The sequence below is a fragment of the Ovis aries genome, chromosome 18 (genome assembly GCF_016772045.2).
Source record: "Ovis aries strain OAR_USU_Benz2616 breed Rambouillet chromosome 18, ARS-UI_Ramb_v3.0, whole genome shotgun sequence".
Taxonomy (NCBI): domain Eukaryota; kingdom Metazoa; phylum Chordata; class Mammalia; order Artiodactyla; family Bovidae; genus Ovis; species Ovis aries.
Window position 1 is genome coordinate 53,084,944 of NC_056071.1, and position 27,723 is coordinate 53,112,666.

The following is a 27,723-nucleotide window of genomic DNA, read 5'->3' on the forward strand; positions in this document are numbered from 1 at the left end:
CTTTCTGACATTCAGTTCAGTTCAGTTCAGTCACTCAGTCGTGTCCAGCTCTTTGCGACCCCATGAATTGCAGCACGCCAGGCCTCCCTGTCCATCACCATCTCCCGGAGTTCACTCAGACTCACGTCCATCGAGTCAGTGATGCCATCCAGCCATCTCATCCTCTGTCGTCCCCTTCTCCTCCTGCCCCCAATCCCTCCCAGCATCAGAATCTTTTCCAATGAGTCAACTCTTCGCATGAGGTGGCCAAAGTACTGGAGTTTCAGCTTTAGCATCATTCCTTCCAAAGAAATCCCAGGGTTGATCTCCTTCAGAATGGACTGGTTGGATCTCCTTGCAGTCCAAGGGACTCTCAAGAGTCTTCTCCAACACCACAGTTCAAAAGCATCAATTCTTCGGCGCTCAGCCTTCTTCACAGTCCAACTCTCACATCCATACATGACCACAGGAAAAACCATAGCCTTGACTAGACGGACCTTAGTCGGCAAAGTAATGTCTCTGCTTTTGAATATGCTATCTAGGTTGCTCATAACTTTTCTTCCAAGGAGTAAGCGTCTTTTAATTTCATGGCTGCAGTCACCATCTGCACTGATTTTGGAGCCCCCAAAATAAAGTCTGACACTGTTTCCACTGTTTCCCCATCTATTTCCCATGGAGTGATGGGACCGGATGCCATGATCTTCATTTTCTGAATGTTGAGTGTTGGAGATTACGAGTGAAATGACACAGAACAAGACACACAAGAGACAGACAACATGCACACTCCAGCCGGAGGAACAGAACTGGGCAAAAAACTAATTGCCATTTATTATAAAAGCCCCCTAGGCAGAATTCCAGACTGCATGAATAAGCCTTTTCAGCACAGCGCAGGTGCATACATGTTATCATATAGCAAAGGGGAGTAAAATCCTAGTCTACTGCAGAGTCTATACAAAGCCCTCCATTCCTTCATCACAAGAAGGGAATGCTCCCTCGTTTGCAAGGGACCATTAAACTCAAGGCTGTGTCCAGACTCTTTGGCAGAACGCCTCGTTTGCAAGGACGTCCAGCCCTAGCAGAGAGGCCTGTTTGCAGGCACATCTCTGCTACCCTATTAACCCTTCAGTTGAGCTTTAAGCCAACTTTTTCACTCTCCACTTTCACTTTCATCAAGAGGCTTTTAGTTCCTCTTCACTTTCTGCCATAAGGGTGGTGTCATTTGCATATCCGAGGTTATTGATATTTCTCCCAGCAATCTTGATTCCAGCTTGTGCTTCTTCCAGATCAGCATTTCTCATGATGTACTCTGCATATAAGTTAAACAAGCAGGGTGACAATATACAGCCTCAACATACCCCTTTTCCTATTTGGAACCAGTCTGTTGTTCCATGTCCAGTTCTAACTGTTGCTTCCTGACCTGAGCACAGATTTCTCAAGAGGCAGGTTAGGTGGTCTGGTATTCCCATCTCTTTCAGAATTTTCCACATTATTATTTATTATCTGTTCCTCCCCACTAGAACATAAGCTCCGCAAGAGCAAGGACCTCTGTTTCATTTGCTGGCACACAGTATGTGCTTAATACACATCACTGAATGAATGACTTAAAAATGAATTCTGGGCATTCTGAGGGGGAAAGAGACAACCTGAACAGAAAGTGTAAGAATGACTGAGGGAAAGGCAAGTGGTTCAGACTGACTAAATGAAGGGGTTAATGCAAGGTATTTTGGAGGAAGTATTGTTAGAAAAGGAAGTGAAGACATATGATAAAGGATCAAGAAGTGATAAGGAATTCCCTGATGGCCTATAGGTTAAGAATCTGCCTGCCAGTGCAAAGGACATGGGTTAAATCCCTGGTCTGGGAAGATACCACATGCCACAGGGCAACTAAGCCTGTGTTGCACAACTACTGAGCTCACAGGCCTAGAGGCCGTGAGCCACAACTACTGAAGCCACCGCAGTGAGAAGCCCACCCACTGCAATGAAGAGTAGCCCCTGTTCACACCAACTAGAGAAAGCCCAAGTGCAACAACAAAGACCCAGTACAACCAAAATCAAAAGGAAAGAGAACTGATGAGAAGACAAACGATTTCTGAGTTAATTTATATGCAAAGTACATCATGAGAAAAGCTGGGCTCGGTGAAGCACAAGCTGGCATGAAGATTGCCAGGAGAAATATCAATAACCTCAGATATGCAGATGATACCACCCTCATGGCAGAAAGAGAAGAACTAAAGAACCTCTTGATGAAAGTGGAAGAGGAGAGTGAAAAAGTTGGCTTAAAACTCAACATCCAGAAAACTAAGATCATGGCATCTGGTCCCATCACTTCATGGCAAATAGATGGGGAAACAGTGCAAACAGTGAAAGACTTTATTTTGGGGGGCTCCAAAATCACTGCACATGGTGACTGCAGCCATGAAATTAAGACACTTGCTCCTTCGAAGAAAATTTATGACCAATCTAGTGAAAGTGACCAATCTAGGCAGCATATTAAAAAGCAGAGACATTACTTTGCCAACAAAGGTCCATCTAGTCAAAGCTACAGTTTCTCTAGTAGTCATGTATGGATATGAGTTGAACTATAAAGAAAGCTGAGCACTGAAGAATTGATGCTTTTGAACTATGGTGTTGGAGAAGACTCTTGAGAGTCCCTTGGACAGCAAGGAGATCCAAGCAGTCCATCCTAAAGGAAATCAGTCCTGAACATTCATCGGAAGGAATGATGCTGAAGCTGAAACTCCAATACTTTGGCCATCTGATGTGAAGAACTGACTCATTTGAAAAGACCCCGATGCTGGGAAAGACTGAAGGTGGGAAAAGAAGGGGACGACAGAGGATGAGATGGTTGGATGGCATGACCGACTCAATGGACATGAGTTCTGAGTAAACTCTGGGAGTTGGTGATGGACACGGAGGCCTGGTGTGCTGCAGTCTATGGGGTCGCAGAGTCGGACACAACTGAGCAACTGAACTGTACTGAACTGAATGTTGTAAAGGTAACAATATTTCTGCAACCCAAGTAAATACTCCTTGAAGGAAAGTGACTCTATGATATGAAATCTTGAAAAAAATGATGCAAAATTTAATTCACACATAGGCATGGCCTCAAAACTAAGTAATACATTTTGTGCCTCTTTACCACCATCCTCTTCATCATCACATGAAAATCCTTAGAGATTCTTATAGTAAGAGCAACTTCGTTTAGACTAAAGGAAAAGATGGTTATCAGAGACCACAGCCAAACACTGACTTTCATTTCAGACACTAATCAAACAGAAAAGAGAAAATGATATCCATAAATGTTTCTTTTTTACTCTTGGAAATGACTTTAAGAGAAGTGTGTGGATAGCGAAGGAAGAAAAAGTTTCTTTATTGTCCGTTTCAATGCTCTGCACAGGGAGGGGAAACCCAGTGCCCTGATCCTCCCATTACTTAGTGAATAAATAATAATTAGGACAATTATGCAAAAAATGTTTATTGTGGGCTTCTTCTGTGTGGAAGATAGAGTAGTAATAAATGCAGACTTCTTCCCCATCTCAAACTTTTTAGAGATTATTTTTATTCAGTGCCTCATTAGAGGTTATTTCACTCAGATAAACCATGCAGATAAACCATGCCTTTGCAGATAAACCATGCAAAGAGGTGACCTTATGGTTGCTGGTTTGTATTATGATCCTAGTATTCTCCCCAAAAGCCAAGGATAAGCTTCTGACACAGCAATCCTGTAATTCAACACACCTCTCTCTTTGTAAAGAATGCTTTAATAGGCACAACTGAGTACAGGGTAGGAATGTGAGCTGCATTCAGCTCCTTTTGTATATCTTGGTTGATAAGACTATGCAATCCAGCACAGCCAGCTGGAATTCTGCCAAATGAGCTGAGATCCCCATAAAACTGACATTCATTGGACTAGCGGGGAGGAGCCAGTACATTTTCTTTACGAATTATCAGAGCTAGCCTAAGTCCTATGGAGACCCTAAGTATTCAAAGGACGATGGCGCCTTCCTCTCTCACACATACACAATTCTAGATGAAAGTAGTTCATTCCAATACATTTGTCATTTTCTCATGAGGATAACTTTAATAATATAAATAACAAAATGACATTATTTCAAAAAAAAACATAGAAATGCCCCTCCTACTTTGTTAAGTATCTGTATAATTTACCTGTTGCATATTTATCACTATACATTATGAACTGACAAAGGTCTGGGTGCTGAGAATCCTTAAGTGGCTTAAACTTAGCCAAGGCTACAATTACCTTTCAAACCATTTACGATCTGTAATATCTTTTGCCTCGAGCCCACTCCCATACATACCCAAGCAAAGAGCCTGTAATAGTGTCTTCCTTTGAAATCTACGCTAACTTCCTTTTTCAGTGATAGATCCTTAGAGACCCCTTTCACAATTCAAGGGTCCTTCATCACAAAATAGTTTGGAAAGCAGATTGTAACCACTATATTTGCCAATGCTATAGGACAAGAATGTGGAAGAAACTATAGAAGAGCACAATTTCCAAAAGATCATACCTGGTCAGTTTGAGGGGTAAACAGTTAAATGAAACATTACAGCAGGCTCTATCACCATCACACACTACTGAACATGCTTCACAATCACGTATATCTTAGGTTCTCAGTTGGATGGGTCTTTGAATGCTCCTGCCACAGCAAACTATTCCTAAACACAAAATAGGGTTTTAAATACTTTGCAACTCATATATAAATGTATTTCTTTAAAATTTTTATCCAGCTTTCTATGCCTTGTACATATATGCAATCTGTTTTCTGTCTGCAGTTGCAAAATTCTGGCGCACAGATACTAACATTCCAGGCTATTTTTAGTCCCATCACAGTCCGTATTTAGGGACTTCCCTGGTGGTTCAGACAGTAAAGAATCCACCTACAATGAAGGAGACTCAAGTTCAATCCCTGGGTCGGAAAGATCCCCTGGAGAAGGGCATGGCAACCCACTCCAGTATTCTTGCCTGGAAAATCCTATGGTCAGAGGAGCCTGGCAGGCTATAGTCTATGGGGTCAGGACACAACTGAGCGACTAACAGTTTCACTTTCCTTTACCAGTCTGTATTTGCAGCTCTAATTAATAAAAAAAGCCAATTCTAGCAGGGTCTGACATCACAGGCCTGAATTGCTGCCCCTACCATCTGATCAGTGTGCGGTCCTTCCTTACAGAATTCAGATCTATTGTCTAATCTCTTTGTCAAAACTGATGAAAGCAGAGCCTGTGCTTAACTGCAGATGACCGTTATACTGAGGCCCTGTGCTAGTTAAAGGCCCATCTTTACAGTTGCTATGGTAACTGTCCCCTTCCTCTCTCTACAACCTATTCTGGCTCTGCCTCCACGTGGCACTCTTTTCTGATTGCAGAAACGGGGAGGCTTGCACATCCATTTGTGCTCTTTGCCAGACTGAGATCTGCAAATGGGGGGCGGGTGGGTAGAGAAGAGCACTGTCTCATGTGTCAAATAGGGTGAGGCATCCCCACCATTTTATATTCCACTGGTACTATTTCTGTTACACAAAGGATTTTCAGGGCCCTGTCCATGGTTTGTTGTTTGTTTTTTTTTAATTTGAGGTGTAACTGACATATAACACTATGTTAGTTTCAGATAGGGCCATATCCAAATTGCAGAATGGATGTTTTGCTAGTAACAAATGCTTCATGATAAGAACCAGGGCTACTGTGAGGTACTTAAAATGCAGACACTGTCCAACCCTCATCAAGGCCTCCAAAGAGGAGGTGAATCAGAAGGTGGCTCACAGCCGTGCTGAATCAAGCACTGTGCTCCTTTCTTTCCTGTACCATCCGGAAAGTGTATGGCACAGGGAACCCACAAAAGTACTGCTGGAGTCCTAGGGCGGAAGGCAAGCTCTGCTCTGTGTGATACACATACAGAATGACTCAGTATCCTGGGTAAAAGAAGATACAGGAGTGCAGAGTAGGTGGTGGGGACAGGCTGAGGAAAGGAGGGAGGGGGTGTGGATTAGGCTTTTAGCACCACACCATTTTCACAAGGATGTTCCAGGCAATCATAAAACAGTGCCAGCCTCCTTAGTCCTCTTTCACATCCTCTGGTTTTGGCTCTTTTTTTTTTTTTGGAAGGGCCAATCTCTTCCCTTGTTCAAACACTGTCCCTTCAGTTTTGAGAATTCCCTGGGAGAACTAATACCATTGTCTCCCAAGGTTACCCAATTCACTGTGTCACAAGTAGTTGGGAAGGACTTTTCTGGGTTTTACTCAAATCCCCTTTGCTGCAGTCTGAGCTCATTGCACTCAGTAGAGATGGAGACAAGCCAACCACTATCTTCGGAATAACAACTCACCAGGGACTCAGGGCCGGAAGGTCATTCTGTCCGTCCTGATACTGCACAGCCTTCCAGAGCACACCCAGGGCCTGGGGCAATGAGGACAGAAAAACCGAGGACGGAATCTAGGACCCTGGCAGGCAGTGACAGGAGGGAAAAAAAAAAGAAAAAAAACCACCTCCAAACAACGATAATACAGACACACCGACTGAAGGATACACCAAACTCAAGCAGAGAGGGACAAGATGGCTCCCCTCAGTACTGTCGAGGCTGCGGAACTGCCAGACAGCACTTACTCGGAAAACAGACTACCTAGAAGCTTCTTCTGGCGCGGAGGCAAAAGACTCGCCCCTCCACCCGGCCCGCAGAGCCCCCACCCCTACTCTAGTCCGACTATCTGCTCCCTCTGGAAAACGAGTGATGACGGAGGGGGAAAGCCAATCCCCCCACCTCGGTACCCGCCCCCCACGCCCAGCGACACCGCAGAGCCGGAGCGTCGCGGCCGCAGCCCCGCCCCTGCGGCGCCAGTGCTCCGCCCCCTGACAGGCAGCAGCCAATGAACGACTTCTGCTGCCGGCCTTTAAGAACCGCGCGCACTCTCCCCGCAGCGGACGCGGCTGGCCTAGCGCGCCAACGGAGTTTCCATGGAGACCGAGGCTGGGCCCGGGCGGCCTCGCGGCGTTGCCATGGAGACAAATCCCGGGCTAGGGCTCCGCAGCCCCGGCTCTCCGCCGGCTCAGAACCCCGCGGAGCCGCTGCGCGAGGCCGGAGCCGTGGTGGCGGCGGCACGCTGGGACCTGCGGAAGCACTCTTTGCTCATCGTGATCGGAGATATCGCTACAGAGAGTCAGCTGAGGGCCGTTCGGGCCCACCTTGAACAAGGTGAGCTGCTGTCCTGGCTGCGCCCGGGACATCCTCCATCCCGTGCTTCCCTGCCGTCTGCATCCTCTATCCCTAGTGTGCATTTCCTGAGATCTGCGCGCCCTGTTAATCTGAATCATCAGCCCCTGTCACCTGCATCTTCTATGTCACGCGTTCGTATCCTCCCAAACTGCATCTCACAACCCCATCCTCGCCTCACGCCCCACGGCGTTCCGCAATCTCCCTGAGGCAGGGGTGGGGGTAGGGGTGGGGGAGCTGGCACTGCCTGGGTGGGGATGCCCTCGGTTATACCCCTCTCTCCCGCAGTGTCTTGGGCCAGAGGTCCTGAAAGTCCTCACCATCCCATGCAGAGTCCATGTCCCTACCTTAGTTTCTTCTTTAGGTCTCCTGAACAGGCACAGTGTGCTTTCTGAATGCTGCAGACAGATCTCAAATATCCCAGTGCTAGCGGCCAATCTGAAAGAGTGACCTTAGTGGCCACAAGCTCTTCAGCCCTCCACTGCCTGTGGCGCAATGCTGCGGAGCCACCTGCGGGTGGAAGCAAGCCACGGAGGAGTGGAGGCAAGGAGGGGGCCACAGGAGGAAAGTCCAGGATCCTACTTCGCTGTATTGGGAAGGCAGCCCCTAGTATCTGGAAATGGGCCCTTGGGTGTCACTTCTATCACAACTGGGCAACTCTGTAAGAAAATTCCTACATACAAATTCACCAATGACCAAATTTAGCCTAAACTGCCCTCCTTCCCCTAGCTCAAGCAAAGTCAAGAATGGTACAGGACGGGAGCTAGACATAGGACTGGCCACCTTTCTTAAATACATTAGTGAGGCTGATCATGACAACCATCCTTATCCCCTCCCTCTCCTTACCCCTTCTGTGAGCTTGGAAATGCTCCCCGAAGTCCAGTCCCTCTGACCTTATCTGGGTCTCTCTTTGTTTCTTTTTCTCTCACAGGCATTCTCTCCTGGAACATTGATTTATCATCCATTGACTTGAACCAACAATTGAGACTCTTCATTACCCGGCATCTAGCTCACTTCTCATCAGAGGTCAAAGGTTAGGACTAGTGTCATTTGTCTCGGTGCTGTGGGTGAGGGATGGTCACAGAAGAGCAGAGGTCCAGTCTCTCTGGCAGAACTGACCTTGTGGGAAGTTTGGGTTGGGGAGAAGGGAGGGGTTCCTGAGGGGAATGCTGTAGAGCTCTATAGCGATCTCCACATACCCAGGTCACTTCACAGACAAATGGTATGATGGTGGAGGAAGCCTGGAGAATGTAATTTCTGCCTGATAAGGGGTGGTTTAAGGACAGCCAACGTGCACTAAGGGAATGAGGTACCTCTTGAGTGATTAATCATCTCCTATGTAAAAGTTCACTCTCTTTTTTGTGTTCCCCTTTCTGTATACCCTGGGCTCCTTGCTTCCCTTTACAGGGACCCTTGAACTCCCCCACTCACCTTTCCAGATCCTTGCTTAGCACTTTCCCTCAGGCTGCACAGCCTATCCTCCAGCCTCTAGGGTTTCTGGTTCCTCCTTTGGCTCAGTCAGCAGATGTTCAGAACAGAGCAGAAACCTTGACCCAAAGGCTGATGAGCACCATCAAATGCAAAGTGGAAGCAGCGTTTCCTGGGTTCACTGCTGCAAGAGCTAGCCATACTTTGAGATTTGGCTCTGAGATCAAAGTTTGCAGGATGCAGTTTCCCATTCTGCTGTGTGGGAGAAATGGTCAGGAATTTGAGAAAAGTAACATTTTAGAAGCTATTATTCCATGACAGTACCTATGGGAAGACTTACAGAAAGCTCTACATCGCATTATAAAAATGCTTGGGCATCTGGTCATGTTATTGGTAAATGTCGGCAAACCAATTCATACACCAGTGTCTCTATGGAATATAAATCCACCCAGTTCAACAGTCCTTACCATCAAATGACTGAATTCGTATCTTATGCAGATGATTCTCAATTATCCATTATATTAGACAGTCACTTCCCCTTCTTGTTCTGCTCCTCCTGCTAACTGCCACATCGTTGGTCATTGCCCTGATCACCTGTCCCTCTAGAGCTGCTCCTGGAGAGAGAAGACAAGTTTAATGTGACTAATGCTATATTATCTTAGAACTATGTGCAGCATTTTGAAAATGCTGTGGCCCAGCTCCTTCTAGAGGCTGGCATCTTCTTGATGTGACTGGCTTCCTATGAAGCTAACCAGTCGCTGTTTTGAGACTTCCTTCTGTTTAGTATACTTACGCCATGGCTTCCTCCATTAGCTCTAACAATGTGAAAATCGACAGTTTTACCACTTTATTAATCCTAGGAGCTTTGGTGCAAGGCTGGAGAAAGGGATGACAGCAGATGAAATTAATGACTCAATTGAAGTTTGGGAAGTATCTGCTGATTGTTATTAATTCACGCTGAATTTTCAAACCTTGTCTTTTTGGACATGGATGTGAGAGAAGGATGCTTTCTGGAATGATGTAAGAATGAAGAGAACTTGAACCAAAAAACTTAGCCATTCTTCAGATGAAGATTGGGGGATGCTTGGGAAAATACTTACAGGGAGATGCATAGTTACTCTCAGGGACCTCTCAGACTGACATACAAACACCTACCAGATCTTTTCAATAACAGAGTTTTAGCATGGTGCCCTCAAGGAGCTTAGGACAATTATACCCAATATCAGGGCTTACTTCTGAATTTTTTTAGGTTTGGACATTTTTCATGGTGGCCTGTCTCTGTCCCTGGAGAATAGTGGATAATTTCCTGGAAAAACCTACATGGCTCAAGACAGCCACAGCCCCACCCCTGCTGGCTCCTCTTTCAGCTGTCCCCACAAACAACAGTCAGCCCAGAGCAGCTGCAGACACTGCCCCTCCCTTCAGCTTCCATTAGTGGGGAGGCCAAGGGAACCAGGCTGCTGGGATGAGCTCCATGGCATATGCTAGTAGCTTACGATTTTATCTGTTCTGCCCACCCCACAGGCTGGGCCACCATCTCTCTCAACTCTCCTCGAGCCCTAGGTCAAAATGCTGAAAAGGGGGGACAAAAATGTATCTTGTGATGATAGAGTACAATCATTCCTGCTACCACCCTTTACACACACACACAAACCACATACACACACACATAGGGAGAGTACAGTCATTCCTTCCACCACCCTTTACACACACACACACACACACACACACACAGAAAGGAAGGGGACCCTTTGATGGAGAGTCACACACACACACACAGAAAGGAAGGAGATCCTTTGATGGAGAGTCTCACACACACATACACACACACACACACACACACACAGAAAGGAAGGGGACCCTTTGATGGAGAGTCACACACACACACACACACAGAAAGGAAGGAGATCCTTTGATGGAGAGTCTCACACACACATACACACACACACACACGGAAAGGAAGGGGACCCTTTGATGGAGAGTCAGTGGCCCAGCTCCTTCTAGTGGTCAAATGTGGTAAAGGCTTTCCAAGGTAAATTTTGTACCACTTTGGTCTCCAATGGTGACTTGGAAGCTTCCTTTCTAACTCCTGCAAAAAAAAAAAAAAAAAAAACTCTGGAGTTTCCAAGCATTTTAAAACAAACCCCAAAACAATTAGAACAGTGGGAGTTATTTAAGCTCAGAACTGTGATACTGCTTCTACTATTGAGCACATATAGGAAGGAAGAGTGTTTCGTAATTTATAATTCATGATTGATATTCTGGGACTAAAACAGACACAGGCTCAAGGGCCAGTTTGGAAGCCTTCTTTCTGATGCTGCATCACCACTGATGTGCTCAGGAAATGTTAGTTCTGTTCCTTCTGCAAACATGAAGCCTATTCTGAACTGATACAGCAGCTCATTGGCCCCTAGAACTGGGGTTCGCACCGATGTCAGAAATGGGAAAGGAGGGACATGAAGAGTACGTGAAGTCCCTTCTGACAGGCACTTTGAGTCATGGCTTTACCTTGGAGCTAAATTAATCTAGAGTTGAGATATTCTGGTTTAGGAGTTCCTGATCACCTAGGTGACCTCTCATAAATCTTCCACAAGAGGGAGACAGACTTCCAGTGGCATTTGTGCATTACGGGTTTAAGGTTCTAGGAATGAAGCACTTTTTCATCTTTTATGTCATTTACTCCTTGTGGCGCTATTGGAGGGTGGTACTAATATTATACTCATTTTGGAATTCAGGAAGTCATCTTTCAGAAACCTTAAGTGGCTTGTTTAAAAACATGATTAGTAAAATGGCAGAGTCAGATCTCAGATCCAGGACTTCTGATCTCACTTTGTGTCTGAGCTCGGGCCTCTCTTCCTCGGCATCTCACCATTGCATTGCAGCAGAGCCAAGGAACACAGCGGATGGAGGTGTGGTTGTGGTGGGTAGGCTGTTCAGATGGTGAGGGCTGAAGGAAAACTCCGCTGTGAGTTGGAACCTTGCCCAGGGTGTGGCTCTTGGGGGTGATAGCTGAGAATAAGGGTGGGCTCTGCAATGGTCTGGGAAATGTTATTTTGTTCTCAAACCACATGTCTACTCAAGTTTCCCTCTTAGCACACTCCAGAGAGCTCTAGAAAGCAGGGAGGAGAGAGAAGGTTCGAGGTGGGAGAAAATAAGAACTATGAAGTTGCAGAAAGGAAGTGTCTCCCCTTTGTGATGCTCGGAACTCAGCCTGGTTTGTGTTGTACGTCTCTGCAGATGGCCTCCTCTATCCAAATGGGGCCGTTGCCATGTTACTGCTTTGCATCCCCGGATCTGAGCAAAGATTCCTCCCCCTCTTTAGTCCCCCCCCCCCCCCACTGGTGACTCAGCTCCTCCTCTCCTCTCCAGTTTACGGGGGATGGGGATACTGAGAGCAGAGACTATTTTGGCTTCTCTGACCTTCAAAAGCAGCTCTTGGCAGCCAGGGGCAAGGGTGGAGCCGGTGCTAGGGAAGAGTGAGTGGATGTCACTGGGAGGAAGCAGGAGGAATTGCCCAGGACTGGGGAGGGTTGATGGGAGGGAACAGGGCAGGGAAGGACCCTGTAGGAACTTGAGCATCACCGGTTGGAACTCAGTGCTAGAGCTCCCTGGGTCCTCTCTTTGAGTCCTAGAGCGTGTCACCAAATCTGAGACAGAAGAGGCTAAGGGAAACAGGACCAATGTTAAAAGGATTAAGACCCTATAAAATGAAGACATCAGAGAGACATAGCAAAGTACAGAGACAAGAACAGGGACCCAACACCCTACAAAGTCATTATAAGATCTTTTTAGTCCAAAGTGTACTTTATGTGACATTTAATAATTGGTCTATAGAAAGAAACTCTTATAGGCCTGGGGCCCTGCTGATCTTCCTTCATCCCTTTAACTATTTCACTGAAAGGTAGAATGTGCCCTGAAACTTCAGAAAATGCCTCTTCATACTCAAAGAACAAGAATTCCAAGTATCAGTGCCTGTGTGGTTGCTGTGCTGTGCTGCATTGGCACAGAATTGTAGGCAGTCTTAGGGCCCCTGTGCCCCACCCCAGACGGGCTAGAGATGGACTAGGGACTGTGTGTCCACTCCAGAATTTCAAACTACCCCCCAACCTAAAATGACTTCTTTCTGCCACATTCCCTCCCCGAATGTCTACAGCTGTGGCTCGGAAGACAGCAGAGCTCAGCGCAACTGCCTCCTTTCTGTCATCCCTAGCCTTCTCAAGTAGTCCCTTCACTCCTACCCTAAGCTTTTAGACCCCCAGCCTTTTTGTCTCCTGCTCCTCCAGGGACTGAAGGTCATTCCCCCAGTCTGAGGGGAGAGGCAGCAGATGGTTCCTGAGAGAAAGGGGAGGGCCCAACCTCCTATATCCCCGGCAATGTGTAGCACAGAGTTTGGGTCTTTAGCTAACACTAAAAGAATGTATCTTAACTAAGCAGCGGTGGGGGAGAAGGACCCCCGCCCCGTAGGCCACTGGAGACCACCCTGACTCTTTGAGCTGCTAGACGACTCCTCAGCCCCCAGCCAAGCAGAAGCACTAGAGCGCTGACACTGTGAAGGCAAAGAAACAGTTAAGTCTCTAGAGCCTCGTCATGGACCAGCCCCTCTTCCCCGCCCTGGCGCCGCCCTCACCATCAAGCGCCCCCCTCCCCCCCACCCAACTCCCACCCCAGTGCCGCAGACTCTTCTCTGAAGCTGCCGGCTGAGGCCGGAGCAGCAGCCTCCATGAGGGTCTCCCCCCAACATCCCGGGTAAGAACCTAACCGGGCCAAAGGACTTGGCATGCGGCCGTGGGGGATGCTGTGATGAGGAGGTGGGATGCGGGTAATAGGAAAGGGAGTTGATAACATAATCTGCTGTGTCTGGAACTAGCCTGGCGGGGGTGGGCAGGGTGGGGAGCCAAGAAGATGAACTGACTGTGGGGCCAGCCTGGACCCAGAACCAGGCGGAGGCCAGTGGGGCCAGCACTGTAACAGGCCACCGCGCGAGCTGGGCTGAGCTGGGCTGAGCTGGGTGCAGCCGCCCAGGAGCAGCCGCAGAGGGTGGTGTCACCAGCTCTGCCCAGCGGCCTGGGGCTCAGACGGAGTTAGAGACGGGCTGTGTCTTTGGTAGAGACAGAAGAATTAGAGGGAAAGGCGGATGTTGTGGGAATGCACCGAATGGGAGAGTCTCTGTGTGTCAGCTGCTGGATTGCTCAGCTGCTCCGATGCAGGGGGGTGAATGGGACCGCGAGTTTTTGCCAAGTAAGGGAAGGTGGGGGACACTTTGGAAAAGAAGGGAGGAAGGGGTCGTTAAGACTTGGCACGCGCCTCTTCACAGACCAGCCGGTGTGCGGTGTGCTCCCCACACCCATTCCCGGCAACCTTCGAGCTTGAAACTTGGACTCGAAGCCCCCTCTTTCTGGCTGCCTCCGGGGATGGAGAGGCCGTCTCGGAGACGGGGAGCGCTTGCTCCCCAGCAGCTGCCCCGCATTCCCAGGGCTGTCAACCCAGCCGGCTCCCAGTCACGGCCCCACCCCCATCTCCGCTTCTCTTCCCAAGATGGGGGCTCCGAACAGAGGAGCCGGTTTCTTCTCCTCTCGGCGTCCCCCCCTTTTCCCTCCCCACCCCCCATGCAGAGGCAGCCAAGAAAATGACTTGTCATGCTGGGGTGGGGGCGGGGGCGGAGCCGGAGCCGGAGCTCAGCGCGCACACTCACACACTGCGGCACACTGCAGCTGCCCGGCCCCCTCCCGCCCGCCTCACTGCGGAGACACCTGCCCTCCCGGCTCCGCACCCGCAGCCACCCCCGCCCCCACTAACCCCATCCCTGGCCTGGGGATGTGCCTCTGACTCAAAGCAGTCCTCTCCGAAGAAAGCGGCAAAACAAGTCCGTGGCCTTCAGTGGGATTGCGAGGGGAGCTGAAGAGAGGCAGAGGGCTTCCTCCCGGCCCCGAAAAGGAGGGGCGCGGGATACAAACCATGGAGTAGTGGCCAGTCACAGCCAGAGCGCCCAGGGTGAGCCATAGGGTCTTACGCCAAGACCGGAATTGGTGGTTACAAACCAGTCTAGGGGGCCGGGGTTGGGGGCGATGGCAGACTGGGGGGGAACAGAGGCAGTGGAGAGAAAGCAAATTGGACTGTATCACAGATGTTTCCTTTTCTGATCCTCCTAGCTCAAGTGTGTTGACCTTGGGCGTTTGTGCTGGGGTTGCAGGAGATAGTGGAGCTGCCCTTCCAAATCTAAACTACTTAGAGCCCGCCTTGGGCTGGCTGCTCCCTGAATCCTTGAAGTCCCTCATCCCTCACCTGCCCAAGCCCTGCCCCCTGCTGACTCCGAGGTGGTTCTCATCCTCTGAACTGACCTCAAAGCGTCCCTCAGTTCGCAAGTTAACAGAAGAGAACCCTTGAACTCCGCATGGGCCCCGCCCACCCTGCGTGGGCCTTGGTCTTCCGGCACCATCGGTAGTTTATTTCCCTGCAGCTGCCAGATCTGCCAGATCCTGGCACCATCGCTCTTCCGCTTAACAAAGGCCCTGGCCCCGGGGTCCTCTTGTCTGAGCCCCAGAGAGAGGAGAGAGCGCTGGGTCACAGAAGAGGGTCTGGGGGACAGGTTATGAGTCCTCCCACCAGTGTCCTCCAGACAGCCCACTTCCACACCGACCACCTATTCAGTCGGTGAGGGTGAGAGGAGCCAGGGCTGGCAGCACCCTTCTTCGGGATCTCCTCTCTAACCTAGCTCTTTCTTTCCTGCATTGCTTGGTGTGTATTCTGTCCCCCACCCCACCCCCGTAGCCTGGGGAACGCGCTGAACCTCTCCTATCTTAACTGTTTCTTGTTTGTGCACCCCAGACTCCCCTCCCTATGACAGAAGGCCCATAGGAGAGGCACAGGAGTGAGAGGAGAAACTGTTGTTCTCTCGGAGAGGTCAGGTTGTGGGGAGTGAACCAGGAGCCTTGGGGACGTGGAGCTGAGGTGGGAGATGGAAACCTTTAGTGGTGGGAACAGGATGACTGTGTTTGTGAGTGCAGGCTTGGCCTCTGAGGAACCAGAAAACAGATTAAGAGGTCCTGTTTCTCCTCTGCATTGTAACTCCCTAGGGTTTAGATAGCTCAGACTGCTCTGAGGCCTTTGGAATGGGATGTTGGGCCTCGGATGGGAGTTTGAAAAGAGGATGAGTCCGTACCCACTGCCGTCTCCTTATTTCCAGGCACTCTGGCAAGAAAGCCCTGGGCAGAGGCAAGCTAGTGAGCAGAAAGCTGAGTGAGGATCAATGTCGCAGAAGCCCCTCCTCCAGCTGAGCCCCCCATCCCCAGGCAGCACCAGGAGCTTAGTGCTCCAGAGCGACAGAGAGGGACAAAAGGTTCTTGTCAGCAGGGCAGCCTGAGGCGGGAGTTCCAGGCAGAGGGGGTGTTAGATGAGGGGAGGGAGCAGACAGCCAGTGCGGAAGGAGGAAACCCTGGAAGGGAAGGACTGCAGCCCGGAGCCAGTCCCCAGACCTTACTCAGCAGGTCCCAAAGTGGCAGGATCAAGGAGAGCCAGGCTACTCTTTCCCCCAGCCTCATTTTCTGATAGTGCAGTTTTTCCTCTCCTGCCCTACACAATGCCTCTCCACTTTAGTCTCTACCCACTTCCCTCAATACAAATTCCTACATCTCTCCCTCAGGCCAGAGGACCCTCTGCCACCAGAGTGAGATCCTAGAGACTGTCATCCTCGTAAACCCCAGTGCCGACAGCATCAGCTCTGAGGTAAGGCCAGGGCCTGAGCCGCACTGGCCTCAAGGGCCTGCTGAAAGTGCCATAACCCACCCCAGCCAGTGCCAAGAATCCCCAGGCTTGGCTTTGAACCACGCTCTCTCTGCCATCTAAGCTGCCTCACAATTCCAGCCCCACCTGGAGGTGCTGTGGGGCTCCCAGTGGGGAGCGTGTCCTTGCCGTGCTGAGGGGGACCTGGAACCTTCAGTGCCCTTTCCTGGGCTTCCTCCATCGTGACCAATCCTCTGTTTCTGCTGTAGGTTCACCACCTCCTCAGCAGCCCATCAGCTCACAAACTGCTGATCTTGAGTGGGCAGAGTTTAGAGCCTGGGGGAGACCTCATCCTACAGAGTGGCACCTATTCCTATCAAAATTTTGCCCAGGTCCTTCACAACCCAGAGGTGAGTCCTATGTCCCAGTGTCTAGGAGGAATAGAACATGGAGTGTGCCTAGAGCTGTGGGGAGGGATCCAAGGAAGGGAAAATCCTATGGCCCTTGACCACCGGGGATGCTGGCAGAATGGTAGGAGATCACCTCAGAGAGAGATGGAGACTAGCAGGTTAAATCTGAGTCGGGTTGAGACGACCCCAGTGACCTGATCAGGCCTTTTGTCTCCCATTCCTCCAGATTGCCCAACTACTCAGCAACAGAGACCCTGGGATCCAGGCTTTCCTCACCGTGTCCTGCTTAGGGGAGGGCGACTGGAGCCACCTGGGACTATCCAGTTCCCAAGAGACCCTGCACCTCCGGCTAAACCCTGAGCCCACGCTGCCCACCATGGATGGCGTGGCTGAATTTTCCGAGTACGTCTCTGAGACTGTGGATGTGCCGTCCCCCTTCGACCTGCTGGAGCCCCCCACCTCAGGCGGCTTCCTCAAGCTCTCCAAGCCTTGCTGCTACATCTTCCCTGGTGGCCGCGGGGACTCGGCCCTCTTTGCCGTTAATGGTTTCAACATCCTGGTGGACGGTGGCTCTGACCGCAAGTCCTGCTTCTGGAAGCTAGTGCGGCATCTGGACCGCATCGACTCGGTGCTGCTCACCCACATCGGGGCCGACAACCTGCCAGGCATCAATGGGCTTCTGCAGCGCAAAGTGGCAGAACTGGAAGAGGAGCAATCCCAGGGCTCCAGCAGCTACAGCGACTGGGTGAAGAACCTCATCTCCCCAGAGCTGGGGGTTGTCTTCTTCAATGTGCCCGATAAGCTGCGGCTGCCGGATGCCTCGCGCAAGGCCAAGCGCAGCATTGAGGAGGCCTGCCTCACTCTGCAGCACTTAAACCGCCTGGGCATCCAGGCTGAGCCCCTGTACCGCGTGGTCAGCAACACCATAGAACCTCTCACCCTCTTCCACAAGATGGGTGTGGGCCGCCTGGACATGTACGTCCTCAACCCTGTCAAGGACAGCAAGGAGATGCAGTTCCTCATGCAAAAGTGGGCGGGCAACAGTAAAGCCAAGACGGGCATCGTGCTGGCTAATGGGAAGGAGGCTGAGATCTCGGTGCCCTACCTGACCTCCATCACCGCTCTGGTGGTCTGGTTGCCAGCCAACCCCACTGAGAAGATCGTGCGCGTCCTTTTCCCAGGGAATGCCCCCCAGAACAAGATCTTGGAGGGCCTGGAAAAGCTTCGACACCTGGACTTCCTGCGCTACCCTGTGGCCACACAGAAGGACCTGGCCACTGGGGCTGTGCCTGCCAACCTCAAACCCAGCAAAATCAAACAGCGAGCTGACAGCAGAGAGAGCCTCAAGGCCACGACCAAGACACCCGTGGGCAAGCTGGCCAAACGGGAGGAGGTGGCCGAAGAGGGAGCCAAGGAGGCTCGCTCAGAACTGGCCAAAGAGTTAGCCAAGACCGAAAAGAAAGCAAAAGAGTCGTCTGAGAAGCCCCCAGAGAAGCCCGCCAAGCCCGAGAGGGTGAAGACAGAGTCGAGCGAGGCACTGAAGGCAGAGAAGCGAAAGCTGATCAAAGACAAAGTGGGGAAGAAGCACCTGAAAGAAAAGATATCAAAGCTGGAAGAGAAAAAAGACAAAGAGAAAAAAGAGATCAAGAAGGAGAGGAAGGAGCTCAAGAAGGATGAAGGAAGGAAGGAGGAAAAGAAGGATGCCAAGAAGGAGGAGAAGAAGAAAGACACCAAACCTGAGGTCAAAAAGATTTCCAAGCCAGACCTGAAGCCCTTTACCCCTGAGGTGCGGAAGACCCTCTACAAAGCCAAGGCCCCCGGCAGAGTCAAAGTGGACAAGAGCCGGGCTACCCGTGGGGAGAAGGAGCTGTCCTCCGAGCCCCGCACACCCCCGGCCCAGAAGGGGGCCGCACCCCTCCCAGCAAGGGAGCTGGCCTTGTCTTCACCAGAAGACCTTACACAGGACTTTGAGGAGTTGAAACGTGAGGAGAGGGAGTTGCTGACTGAACAAAGGGACGCAAGACTAGGCGAGAAACCGCTCCCCCCGGACACTGCTGAGGAGGGACTCCCGAGCACAGTGGCTCAGGTGGCACCACCCTCTGTCCCCGGGCTAGAAGCAGAAGTGCCTGTGATGGAGGAGAAAGAGGTTGTCCCAGACGTCCCTGAGGAACGAGGCAGCAAGGACAGAGGCCCAGACTCTGGGGCAGAAACAGAGGAAGAGAAAGATACCTGGGAGGAAAAGAAGCCAAAGGAAGCCGAGGGGCTCCCTGACAGAACAGAAGCCCGAGAGGAAAGTGAACCTGAGGTAAAGGAAGATGTGATAGAGAAGGCCGAGTTAGAGGAGATGGAGGAGCTGCCCCCTTCCGATGAGGAGGAAGAAGAGGAGACAAAGGCAGAGGGTTTTTACCAAAAGCACATGCAAGAAGCCTTGAAGGTGACGCCAAGGGGCAAAGAGGCTCTCGGCGGCCGGGAACCGGGACTCCAAGGCAAGGCCCCGGAGAAGGAGACCTCGTCATTCCTAAGCAGCCTGGCCACCCCAGCAGGAGCCACTGAGCACGTGTCTTACATCCAGGACGAGACGATCCCTGGCTACTCCGAGACCGAGCAGACCATCTCGGATGAAGAGATCCATGACGAGCCTGAGGAGCGCGCGGCCCCACCTAGGTTTCCGACAGGAACCTATGACCTCCCTGGGCCTGAAGGTCCCGGCCCCTTTGAGGCCAGCCAGCCTGCTGACACCGCTGTTCCCGCCACCGCCAGCAAGGCCTACGGAGCACCAGAGACGGAACTCACCTACCCCCCCAACATGGTGGCCGCCCCTCTGGCAGAAGAGGAGCACGTGTCCTCGGCCACCTCGATCACTGAGTGTGACAAGCTCTCTTCCTTTGCCACGTCCGTGGCCGAGGACCAGTCCGTGGCTTCACTCACGGCCCCACAGACAGAGGAGACGGGCAAGAGCTCCCTGCTGCTTGACACGGTCACGAGCATCCCCTCATCCCGCACTGAAGCCACTCAGGGCCTGGACTACGTGCCATCGGCCGGCACCATCTCACCCACCTCCTCACTGGAAGAAGACAAAGGCTTCAAGTCACCACCCTATGAGGACTTCTCTGTGACTGGGGAGTCAGAGAAGAGAGGAGAGATGGTAGGGAGAGGCTTATCTGGAGAGAGGGCCCTGGAGGAGGAAGAGAAAGAGGAGACCGCCAATGTACAGATGTCAGAGAAACTGCATGGTCAGTATGGACCCCCGATGTTTGCCGCCCCCGGGCACGTCCTCCACCCAGGGGAACCAGCCCTTGGAGAGGCGGAGGAGCGCTGCCTCAGCCCAGATGACAGCACAGTGAAGATGGCCTCTCCGCCACCATCTGGCCCACCCAGTGCCACCCACACGCCCTTTCATCAGTCCCCAGTGGAGGAAAAGTCTGAGCCCCAAGACTTTCAGGAAGCAGACTCCTGGGGAGATACCAAGAGTATCCCAGGTGTGGGCAAGGAAGTTGCTGCAGAAGAGACCGCCAAGCCAGGGCCTGACAAGGGCGCACTGGAGGAGGAAGAGAAGGTGCCTTCTCCCAGGAGCCCCCAGGCCCAGGAGGTACCCATCAGCATAGCTGGGGGACAGGCCGGCCGCACCATCCAGCTGCTGCCAGAACAGGACAAAGCCATCGTCCTTGAGACTGTGGAGGTGGGAGAGCCCGCAGGCCCAGTTCAAGAAACAGAAGCCCTACCCAAAGACTTGAGAACCTCACTCCAAGAACTTGGGGAACCTCAGAAAGAGGAGGTGCTCCGAATTCCTGACCGAGGCCTCTCCCCTGAAGAGGCAGAGTCCCTCTCTGTCCTCAGCGTGGTCTCCCCAGATGCTGCCAAAAAGCAAGACGCCACCCCGAGGTCTCCCTGTGGCCTGATGGAGCAGCGCCTCCACACAGACCTGTGGCCTCAGGGATCGCCAGAAGACACCCGGTCACTGTCTTTCTCAGAGGAGAGTCCCAGCAAGGAGACCTCACTGGACATCTCTTCCAAGCAGCTGTCTCCAGAAAGCCTTGGCACCCTCCAGTTTGGGGAACTAAGCCTTGGAAAGGAAGAAAAGGGGCCCCTGATACAGGCTGAGGACACCGCTCTCCACCTAGCCCCTGTGTCTATTCCAGAAGCCCAGGCAGCCACAGCATCACCTCCCACAGATGGGACCAGTGGATACTCCGCACGGGCAGACATCACAGATGAGAGCCCTGATGGAAAATTACCCGCCAGTTCCTTCTCTCCCACTGCGCTGCTAGGCGATGGGAGGCGCTCACCTGGAGTGATCACAAGCTTGGGTGAACACATTCTCACACCTGATAGCTCCCTCACCAAGAGCCCTGAGTCCTTGCCAAGCCCTGCCGTGGAGGATATTGTCATGGAGTGGGAAGGCAAAGTTCCAAAGTTGAAAGACAGACCCCCAGAGCAGGAGAAGGGACCCGAGCCCACGGATGAAGCCCTTCAGCAGCAGGGCCAAACCCTGGAACAGAGGGACACTGTCACGGAGCAGAGGGACACAGCCATCTGTTGGAAAGATGAGGTTCTGGAGGAGAAGGACAAGGCTTGGGAGCCACAGGATCAGGCTGTGGAACAAAAAGGCAGAGACTCAGAACACAGGGACACAGTCCTGGATCAGAAGGCCCAAGCCCCGGAAGGAAAAGATAAAGACTTAGAACCTAAAGACAGAGGCTTAGAACACAAGGACACAGCCCCGGATCAGAAGGCCCAGGCCCCGGAAGGAAAAGACAAAGACTTAGAACCTAAAGACAGAGGCTTAGAACATAGGGACACAGCCCCGGATCAGAAGGCCCAGGCCCCGGAAGGAAAAGACAAAGACTTAGAACCTAAAGACAGAGGCTTAGAAGCAAAAGACAAGGCCCTAGAACAGGAGGACAAGGTCCCAGAAGAGAAAGATAAAATCTTAGAACAAAAAATCAGAGACTTGGAACATAAAGACACTGTTCCAGAAGACACGGTCCCTGAACTGAAGGGGAAGGCCTTAGAACAGAAAGATGAAGCCTCTGAACAGGACAAGGCCCCAGAAGAGAAGGACAAGGCCCAGAAGGACCAGGCCCCAGAACAGAAGGACCAGGCCTTAGCTCAAAAATACTGGGCTCTCGAACAGAAGGCTGAAGCACTTGAACAAACGATTAAGGCCACTGAACAAAAAGATAAATTTCTGGAAGAGAAGGACAAAACTCAGGAGCAGGAGAGCCCTGTGCAGGAGGATAAAATCATGGCACCGAAGGAGAAGATCCTAGGGGAAAAATCTCCAGAAAAAGTCAAGGCTGTGGAACAGAAAGAAGCTGTGCTGGAGAAGAGGAAAACTCTGGGGCTGGAAGAGAGCCCAGTGCAGGAGGACAAGGCCTGGGAGCAGGAGAAGTACCAGAAGGAGCAGGAGAAGTACCAGAAGGAGCAGGATGTGGTCCAGGAGTGGCGAGAAACACCTCCAAGCAGCAGAGAACTGGCTGGAGAACAGAAAGAGCCTGCCCGGACGTGGGAGGACACATCTGAGCAGGAAGACACGTACTGGAGGGGCAGAGAGGATGTGGTCCTGGAGGAGGACACGTACTGGCAGGAGCTGAGCTGCGAGCGGAAGGTCTGGTTCCCTCATGAGCTGGGGGGCCCGGGGGCCCGGCCACGGTACACAGAAGAGCGGGAGAGCACCTTCCTCGATGAGGGACCGGACGATGAGCACGAAGTGCCCCCCTTGGAGCACACACCCCAGAGTCCCTGGGCCTCGGACTTCAAGGGCTTTCAGGAGCCCGCACCACAGAAGGGGCTGGAGGTGGAGCGCTGGCTTGCGGAGTCACCAGTTGGGCTGCCACCAGAGGAAGAGGACAAGCTAACCCGCTCCCCCTTTGAGATCATCTCTCCTCCGGCCTCCCCGCCTGAGATGGCTGCACAGAGGGTTCTGCCGGCCCCGGAGCAAGAGAGCCCCATCCCAGATCCTAAGCTCCTGCCACCCATGAGGGACGAACCCACTACCCGCTCCTGGCTGGCTGACATCCCACCATGGGTGCCCAAGGACAGACCCCTGCCCCCTGCACCCCTCTCCCCAGCTCCCGCTCCCCCGACGCCTGCCCCAGAGCCACACACTCGTGCACCCTTCTCCTGGGACACAGCTGAGGATGATGGTGTGGTGGCTGCAGTGCAGGAGGGGGCAGCTGAGCTGGAAGGCGGGCCATACTCCCCACTAGGGAAGGACTACCGCAAGGCCGAAGAGGAAAGGGAAGAAGAAGTGGGGGTTCCTGACCACAGCCCCCAGAGCTCACAGGTCCCCAAGGCCAGTGAAAGCCATGCCTCTGAGGAGCCCGAGCAGACCGAGCCAGAGCAGAGAGAGCCCACTCCCTATCCGGATGAGCGGAGCTTCCAGTACGCAGACATCTACGAGCAGATGATGCTCACAGGGCTGGGTCCTGCCTGCCCCACTAGAGAGCCTCCGCTTGGAGCTGCTGGGGACTGGCCCCCCCACATCTCAACCAAGGAGGAAGCTGCTGGCCGAGACACACCTGCAGAGAAGGAGCTTTCATCTCCTGTCTCACCCCATCGCCTCCAATTCGACACTCCGGCCTTCAGCTATGCAGCTCTGGCAGGACCCGCTGTGCCCCCCAGGCAGGAGCCTGAGCCAGGGCTAGGCATGGACCCCAGCCTCACCCCACCTGCAGTACCTCCCCGTGCTCCTATCCCCCAGAGCCAAGGCCCAAGCCCGCCACTGAATGGTCACATCCTGAGCTGCAGTCCAGATCGGAGAACCCCCTCCCCCAAGGAACCAGGACGCAGTCCCTGGGATGACAGCCCCAGTGACTCAGAGCTGGAGAAGGGGGCTCGGGAGCAACCTGAAAAAGAGGCCCAGTCCCCAAGTCCCCCGTACCCCACGCCCGCTGGCCCCTCTGCCTTGTGGCCCGAAAGCGAGGCACGTACCAGCCCTTCCTCAGACTCACACCTGGGTCCTGCCCGACCCAGCCTGGACTTCCCTGCATCAGCCTTTGGCTTCTCCTCACTGCAGCCGGCGCCTCCACAGCTGCCCTCCCCAGCAGAACCCCGCTCAGCACCCTGTGGGTCACTTGCCTTCTCTGGGGACCGGGCTTTGGCTCTGGCTCCAGGGCCCCCCGCCAGAGCCCGGCATGATGAGTACCTTGAAGTGACCAAGGCCCCCAGCCTGGACTCGTCGCTGCCCCAGCTCCCATCACCTGGATCTCCCGGCGCCCCTCTCCTCTCCAGTCTGCCGAGGCCCGCCTCTCCTGTGCTGTCTGAAGGCTCCTCCTCAGAGGCCACCACCCCTGTGATTTCAAGTGTGGCTGAGGGCTTCCCTCCGGGTCTGGGAGCTGCAGAACCAGGGTCCATAGAGCTGGTCCCAGGAATGGAAGCCACTGCCCACGGCCTCTGGGACCTTGCTTCTCTGAGCCCAGCACCTCCAGCGTCCCTGGACTTGGCCCCAGCTCCGGCTCCGAGCCTGCCCGGGGACATGGATGACGGCACCCTGCCCTGTCGCCTGGAGTGCTCAGGAGCGGCTGCCAAGAAGCCGAGCCCCTCCCAGGGTCCCTCCCGAGATGGTGCCACCAATGGTCCAACTGAAACCAGCCCCAAGCCCCCGGGCCCTGCCCCAGCCGAGGCTGAGGCCTGCCCTGCCTGGGAGCGTGGGGCCTGGCCTGAGGGAGCCGAGAGGAGCCCCCGGCCTGACACACTGCTCTCCCCTGAGCAGCCGCCGTGCCCTGAAGCGGCCCCTGGAGACCAGCCTAGAAGCGGCTCCCCCGAGACGGAGGCTGGGCCCCAGGGATGTGCCACTGAACCCCGGCCCCACCGCGGGGAGCTCTCCCCCTCCTTTCTGAACCCTCCTCTCCCTCGGTCCACGGATGACAGTGACCCCTCAACTGAGGAGGCTCGGCTAATAGGGAGAGGGGGGCGGCGCCGGGCAGGAGCCCCAGGGGCCACAGGGGGCCCATGCCCCGTGGCAGATGAGACACCCCCAACATCAGCCAGTGACTCAGGCTCCTCACAGTCAGATTCTGACGTTCCTCCAGAAACTGAGGAGTGTCCATCCATCACAGCTGAGGCAGCCCTTGACTCAGATGAAGATGGGGACTTCCTGCCTGTGGACAAAGCTGGTGGGGTCAGTGGGACTCACCATCCCAGGCCCGGCCATGACCCGCCCCCGCTCCCCCAGCCAGACCCTCGGCCAGCCCCTCCCCGTCCTGACGTGTGCATGGCTGACCCTGAGGGGCTCAGCTCAGAGTCTGGAAGGGTAGAGAGGCTACGGGAGAAGGAAAAGGCACAGGGGAGAGTTGGCCGCAGGGCCCCGGGTAGGGCTAAGCCAGCGTCTCCTGCCCGCCGTCTGGATCTTCGGGGAAAACGCTCACCCACCCCTGGTAAAGGGACTGCAGATCGAACCTCCCGGGTCCCACCCCGACCACGCAGCACTGCAAGCCAGGTCACCCCAGCAGAGGAAAAGGATGGACACAGCCCCATGTCCAAAGGCTTAGTCAATGGACTCAAGGCAGGACCAAGTAAGTATAACGTGGAGAGTGGGAGACTGGTTTGGGTCTGGGTGTGGGCTGGTTAGGGGCTCCAGTGGGAGGAAGGAAGACGGTTGCCACAAGAATTCTCCTCTCCCTCTACAATGAGTCCTGTGTTGTCTCTATAGCAGCCTTGGGTTCCAAGGGCGGCTCTGGTGCCCCTGTCTATGTGGATCTCGCTTACATCCCGAATCACTGCAGCGGCAAGACTGCTGACCTTGACTTCTTCCGACGAGTGCGTGCATCCTACTATGTGGTCAGTGGGAATGACCCTGCCAATGGCGAGCCGAGCAGGGCTGTGCTGGATGCCCTGCTGGAGGGCAAGGCCCAGTGGGGGGAGAATCTTCAGGTGAGTGGCAAGGAACACCAGGGAGGAGGTCTGGTCAGAGTTTGCTCAGAGCAACAGTGAACACAGTCTCTGTTCATGAAAGGAGGATGGAGCCTTTGCTCTGGTCCTTCCTGAACCATCAGGTGCCCATCCCCCAACTTCCCTTCCCTCCGCATTCTCACCTCAGGCTGTCTTGTCTCCTACCCAGGTGACTCTGATCCCTACTCATGACACAGAGGTGACGCGTGAGTGGTACCAGCAGACCCATGAGCAGCAGCAGCAGCTGAACGTTCTAGTCCTGGCCAGCAGCAGCACCGTGGTCATGCAGGACGAGTCCTTCCCTGCCTGCAAGATTGAGTTCTGAAAGAGCCACTCTCCCTTCCCTGAGGATCCGCTCCCCCAGCTCCCTTAGACAATGGCTACTGCTGAGTCCTTTGGGGTTGAGGGACATGGGAGTTGGGGGAGGGGGTGGGGTGGACAGGATGTCTCGTGGGAACTTAGGCTGGGCTTAACAGGAGGGGTCATCCTTCCCCCTCATCCACGTCTGAAAGGAGTCTCCAAACCAAAGGTAACCAGGATTAGGATAGGGAAAGAATGCAAAATTAGGACACAAGGTCATCTGATGCTTGAGGACCCTGGAGTGACACCCTCTCTTAGCACTGCCCAATGCTGGTGATGGAGTGGAGAGTGAGGATGGGCCTCAGCGAGCAGCCTCCTCCCTCATGGAGGGAGGTCATATCCCCAGCCCCAGGGACCTCTTCATCTATATAATTTAGCATCCCACAGAAGGACTTCCAGTAGTAATTTATGTGACCTGGGGGCAGGATACTGTCAGTGAGGTGTTCAGAGCTGCGCCCTTCGGTCCATCTCCCATTCCCTTCCCCGTCAGAGTTTGGGTTCTGGCAGGGATCTGGGGGTACACCACTGCTACACTGTCCCACTGCTTGCCTCCGTGTCTGAATGTCTCAATCCAAAACCTGAAGCTCTTTTTTGACCAACAGATAGGTGAGGAGAAGAAAGGAGCTTATCCTCCCAGCCCCTGCTTCATACCATTCACATCCCAGAGCCATGCCCAGACCAGGCCTGCTGGGCAGCACAAAGGAGCAAGGAGAGCCCGGCATCACTTACGGAATCTTTCCAAGCTCCCTGACCTTTGGAGATTTTCATCCACCCATTCCAACTCTCTTGATCCCTTCTCATACTTGCTTGGCTTATCTGCATGTGGTCACCTGCTGTGGCCTGGTGTGTAATGGGTTAAAAGCCACTGCCTGACATCCCAACACTTGACACCCCAGCAATGTGTGACTCCCCCAACATTCCATTCTGCCATCCTGCAGCTGAAATGGGGACGCTGGCTGCCTTTCCAGCTCCACACCCTGGGACAGAGGATCTGGGAGGCGAGGCCATGCCAGAGGACTTGGGGATAAGGTGAGGGAGGAAGGCAAGAGGGAGAGGAAGCTGAGCTAAGGCTGAACTCTGACTGAGGGAGATGAAAACAGGCTGAAAATACCACCCCGGGAGAGGACCTCACCCCAAGCAAGCCAATAAGAGCTCTGCCAGACTGCTGCGGGACTGAGAAATCCAGACGCTCTTGTCAGGACTCTGCCAAATGACTGTGTGGAAACCAGATCTAGCCCGCCTGTGTTCTTCCAGCTCCCACTCCCGTGCTGCTGTGCTCTGCTCCTCCCCACTCTTCCCTGCTCTAGTTCCCAGCTGCTGTAACGGAGCCGCCTCCAACTCTAACAATAAATCCAGTTCATTACAGATGCTCCAGTGAGGCTTAGGCTTTTTCTGACTACACATTGCTCAGTTGCTAGGCCCTGGCTTCTGCCTCTCTGCTTCTACCAGTGTTGTCATTTACCTCAGTGCCTTTGATGACTGGAGGCAGTTCCAAGACCCAGGCAGGCCTAAGAATACAGGGTGAGTGGAGGGCAAAAAAGTTACGGGGAGCCAGCATAACTTCTAAAAACCGGTGAGAGTGCCCAAGGATGGGGAATAGGAACTGAGCGTAGGGACACATGTTTGGTTTGGGGGAGGGGAGAGAAGCCGGAGGGGGTGGGGGCAGTGTCTCTGAAGAAGGGGAACTGCGTACCATGGGGTCAAGAGCTTAG

General features: G+C 53.2%; 1 protein-coding gene and 1 long non-coding RNA gene across 7 annotated transcripts; one reads left to right on the top strand and one right to left on the bottom strand.

Annotated features, from left to right (window-relative positions):
• Window positions 1-783: 783 nt before the first annotated feature.
• LOC121817113 (uncharacterized) lies at window positions 784-9,981 on the bottom strand. Its single transcript, XR_006056876.2, has 6 exons — window positions 9,098-9,981; window positions 8,634-8,885; window positions 8,049-8,143; window positions 7,550-7,712; window positions 6,321-6,435; window positions 784-4,656 (listed from the first exon to the last, which is right to left on the bottom strand). It is a non-coding gene; the product is annotated as an uncharacterized LOC121817113 (long non-coding RNA).
• MAP1A (microtubule associated protein 1A) lies at window positions 6,885-27,376 on the top strand. 6 transcript variants are annotated; one of them, XM_027957306.3, is made up of 7 exons: window positions 6,885-7,184; window positions 8,134-8,235; window positions 16,270-16,352; window positions 16,619-16,759; window positions 16,986-25,275; window positions 25,413-25,633; window positions 25,821-27,376. In XM_027957306.3, the coding sequence occupies exons 1-7, from the start codon at window positions 6,947-6,949 to the stop codon at window positions 25,974-25,976; spliced, it is 9,231 nt and encodes a 3,076-aa protein (XP_027813107.2). In that variant the 5' UTR covers window positions 6,885-6,946; the 3' UTR covers window positions 25,977-27,376. The 6 variants fall into 6 exon arrangements, with proteins under 6 accessions (XP_027813107.2, XP_042091285.2, XP_027813109.2 ...); XM_042235351.2 differs by having other exon boundaries at window positions 7,041-7,184; window positions 25,416-25,633; XM_027957308.2 differs by lacking the exons at window positions 6,885-7,184; window positions 8,134-8,235 and adding an exon at window positions 13,297-13,376.
• The last annotated feature ends 347 nt before the right edge of the window (window positions 27,377-27,723 follow it).

Bases quoted from the DNA above. Each gene is read 5' to 3' on its own strand.
- MAP1A (XM_027957306.3), top strand. From the start codon at position 6,947: ATGGAGACCGAGGCTGGGCCCGGGCGGCCTCGCGGCGTTGCCATGGAG. The intron at 7,185-8,133 runs GTGAGCTGCTGT...TTTCTCTCACAG, and splicing joins TCGGGCCCACCTTGAACAAG to GCATTCTCTCCTGGAACATT. The intron at 8,236-16,269 runs GTTAGGACTAGT...TCTCTCCCTCAG, and splicing joins CTTCTCATCAGAGGTCAAAG to GCCAGAGGACCCTCTGCCAC.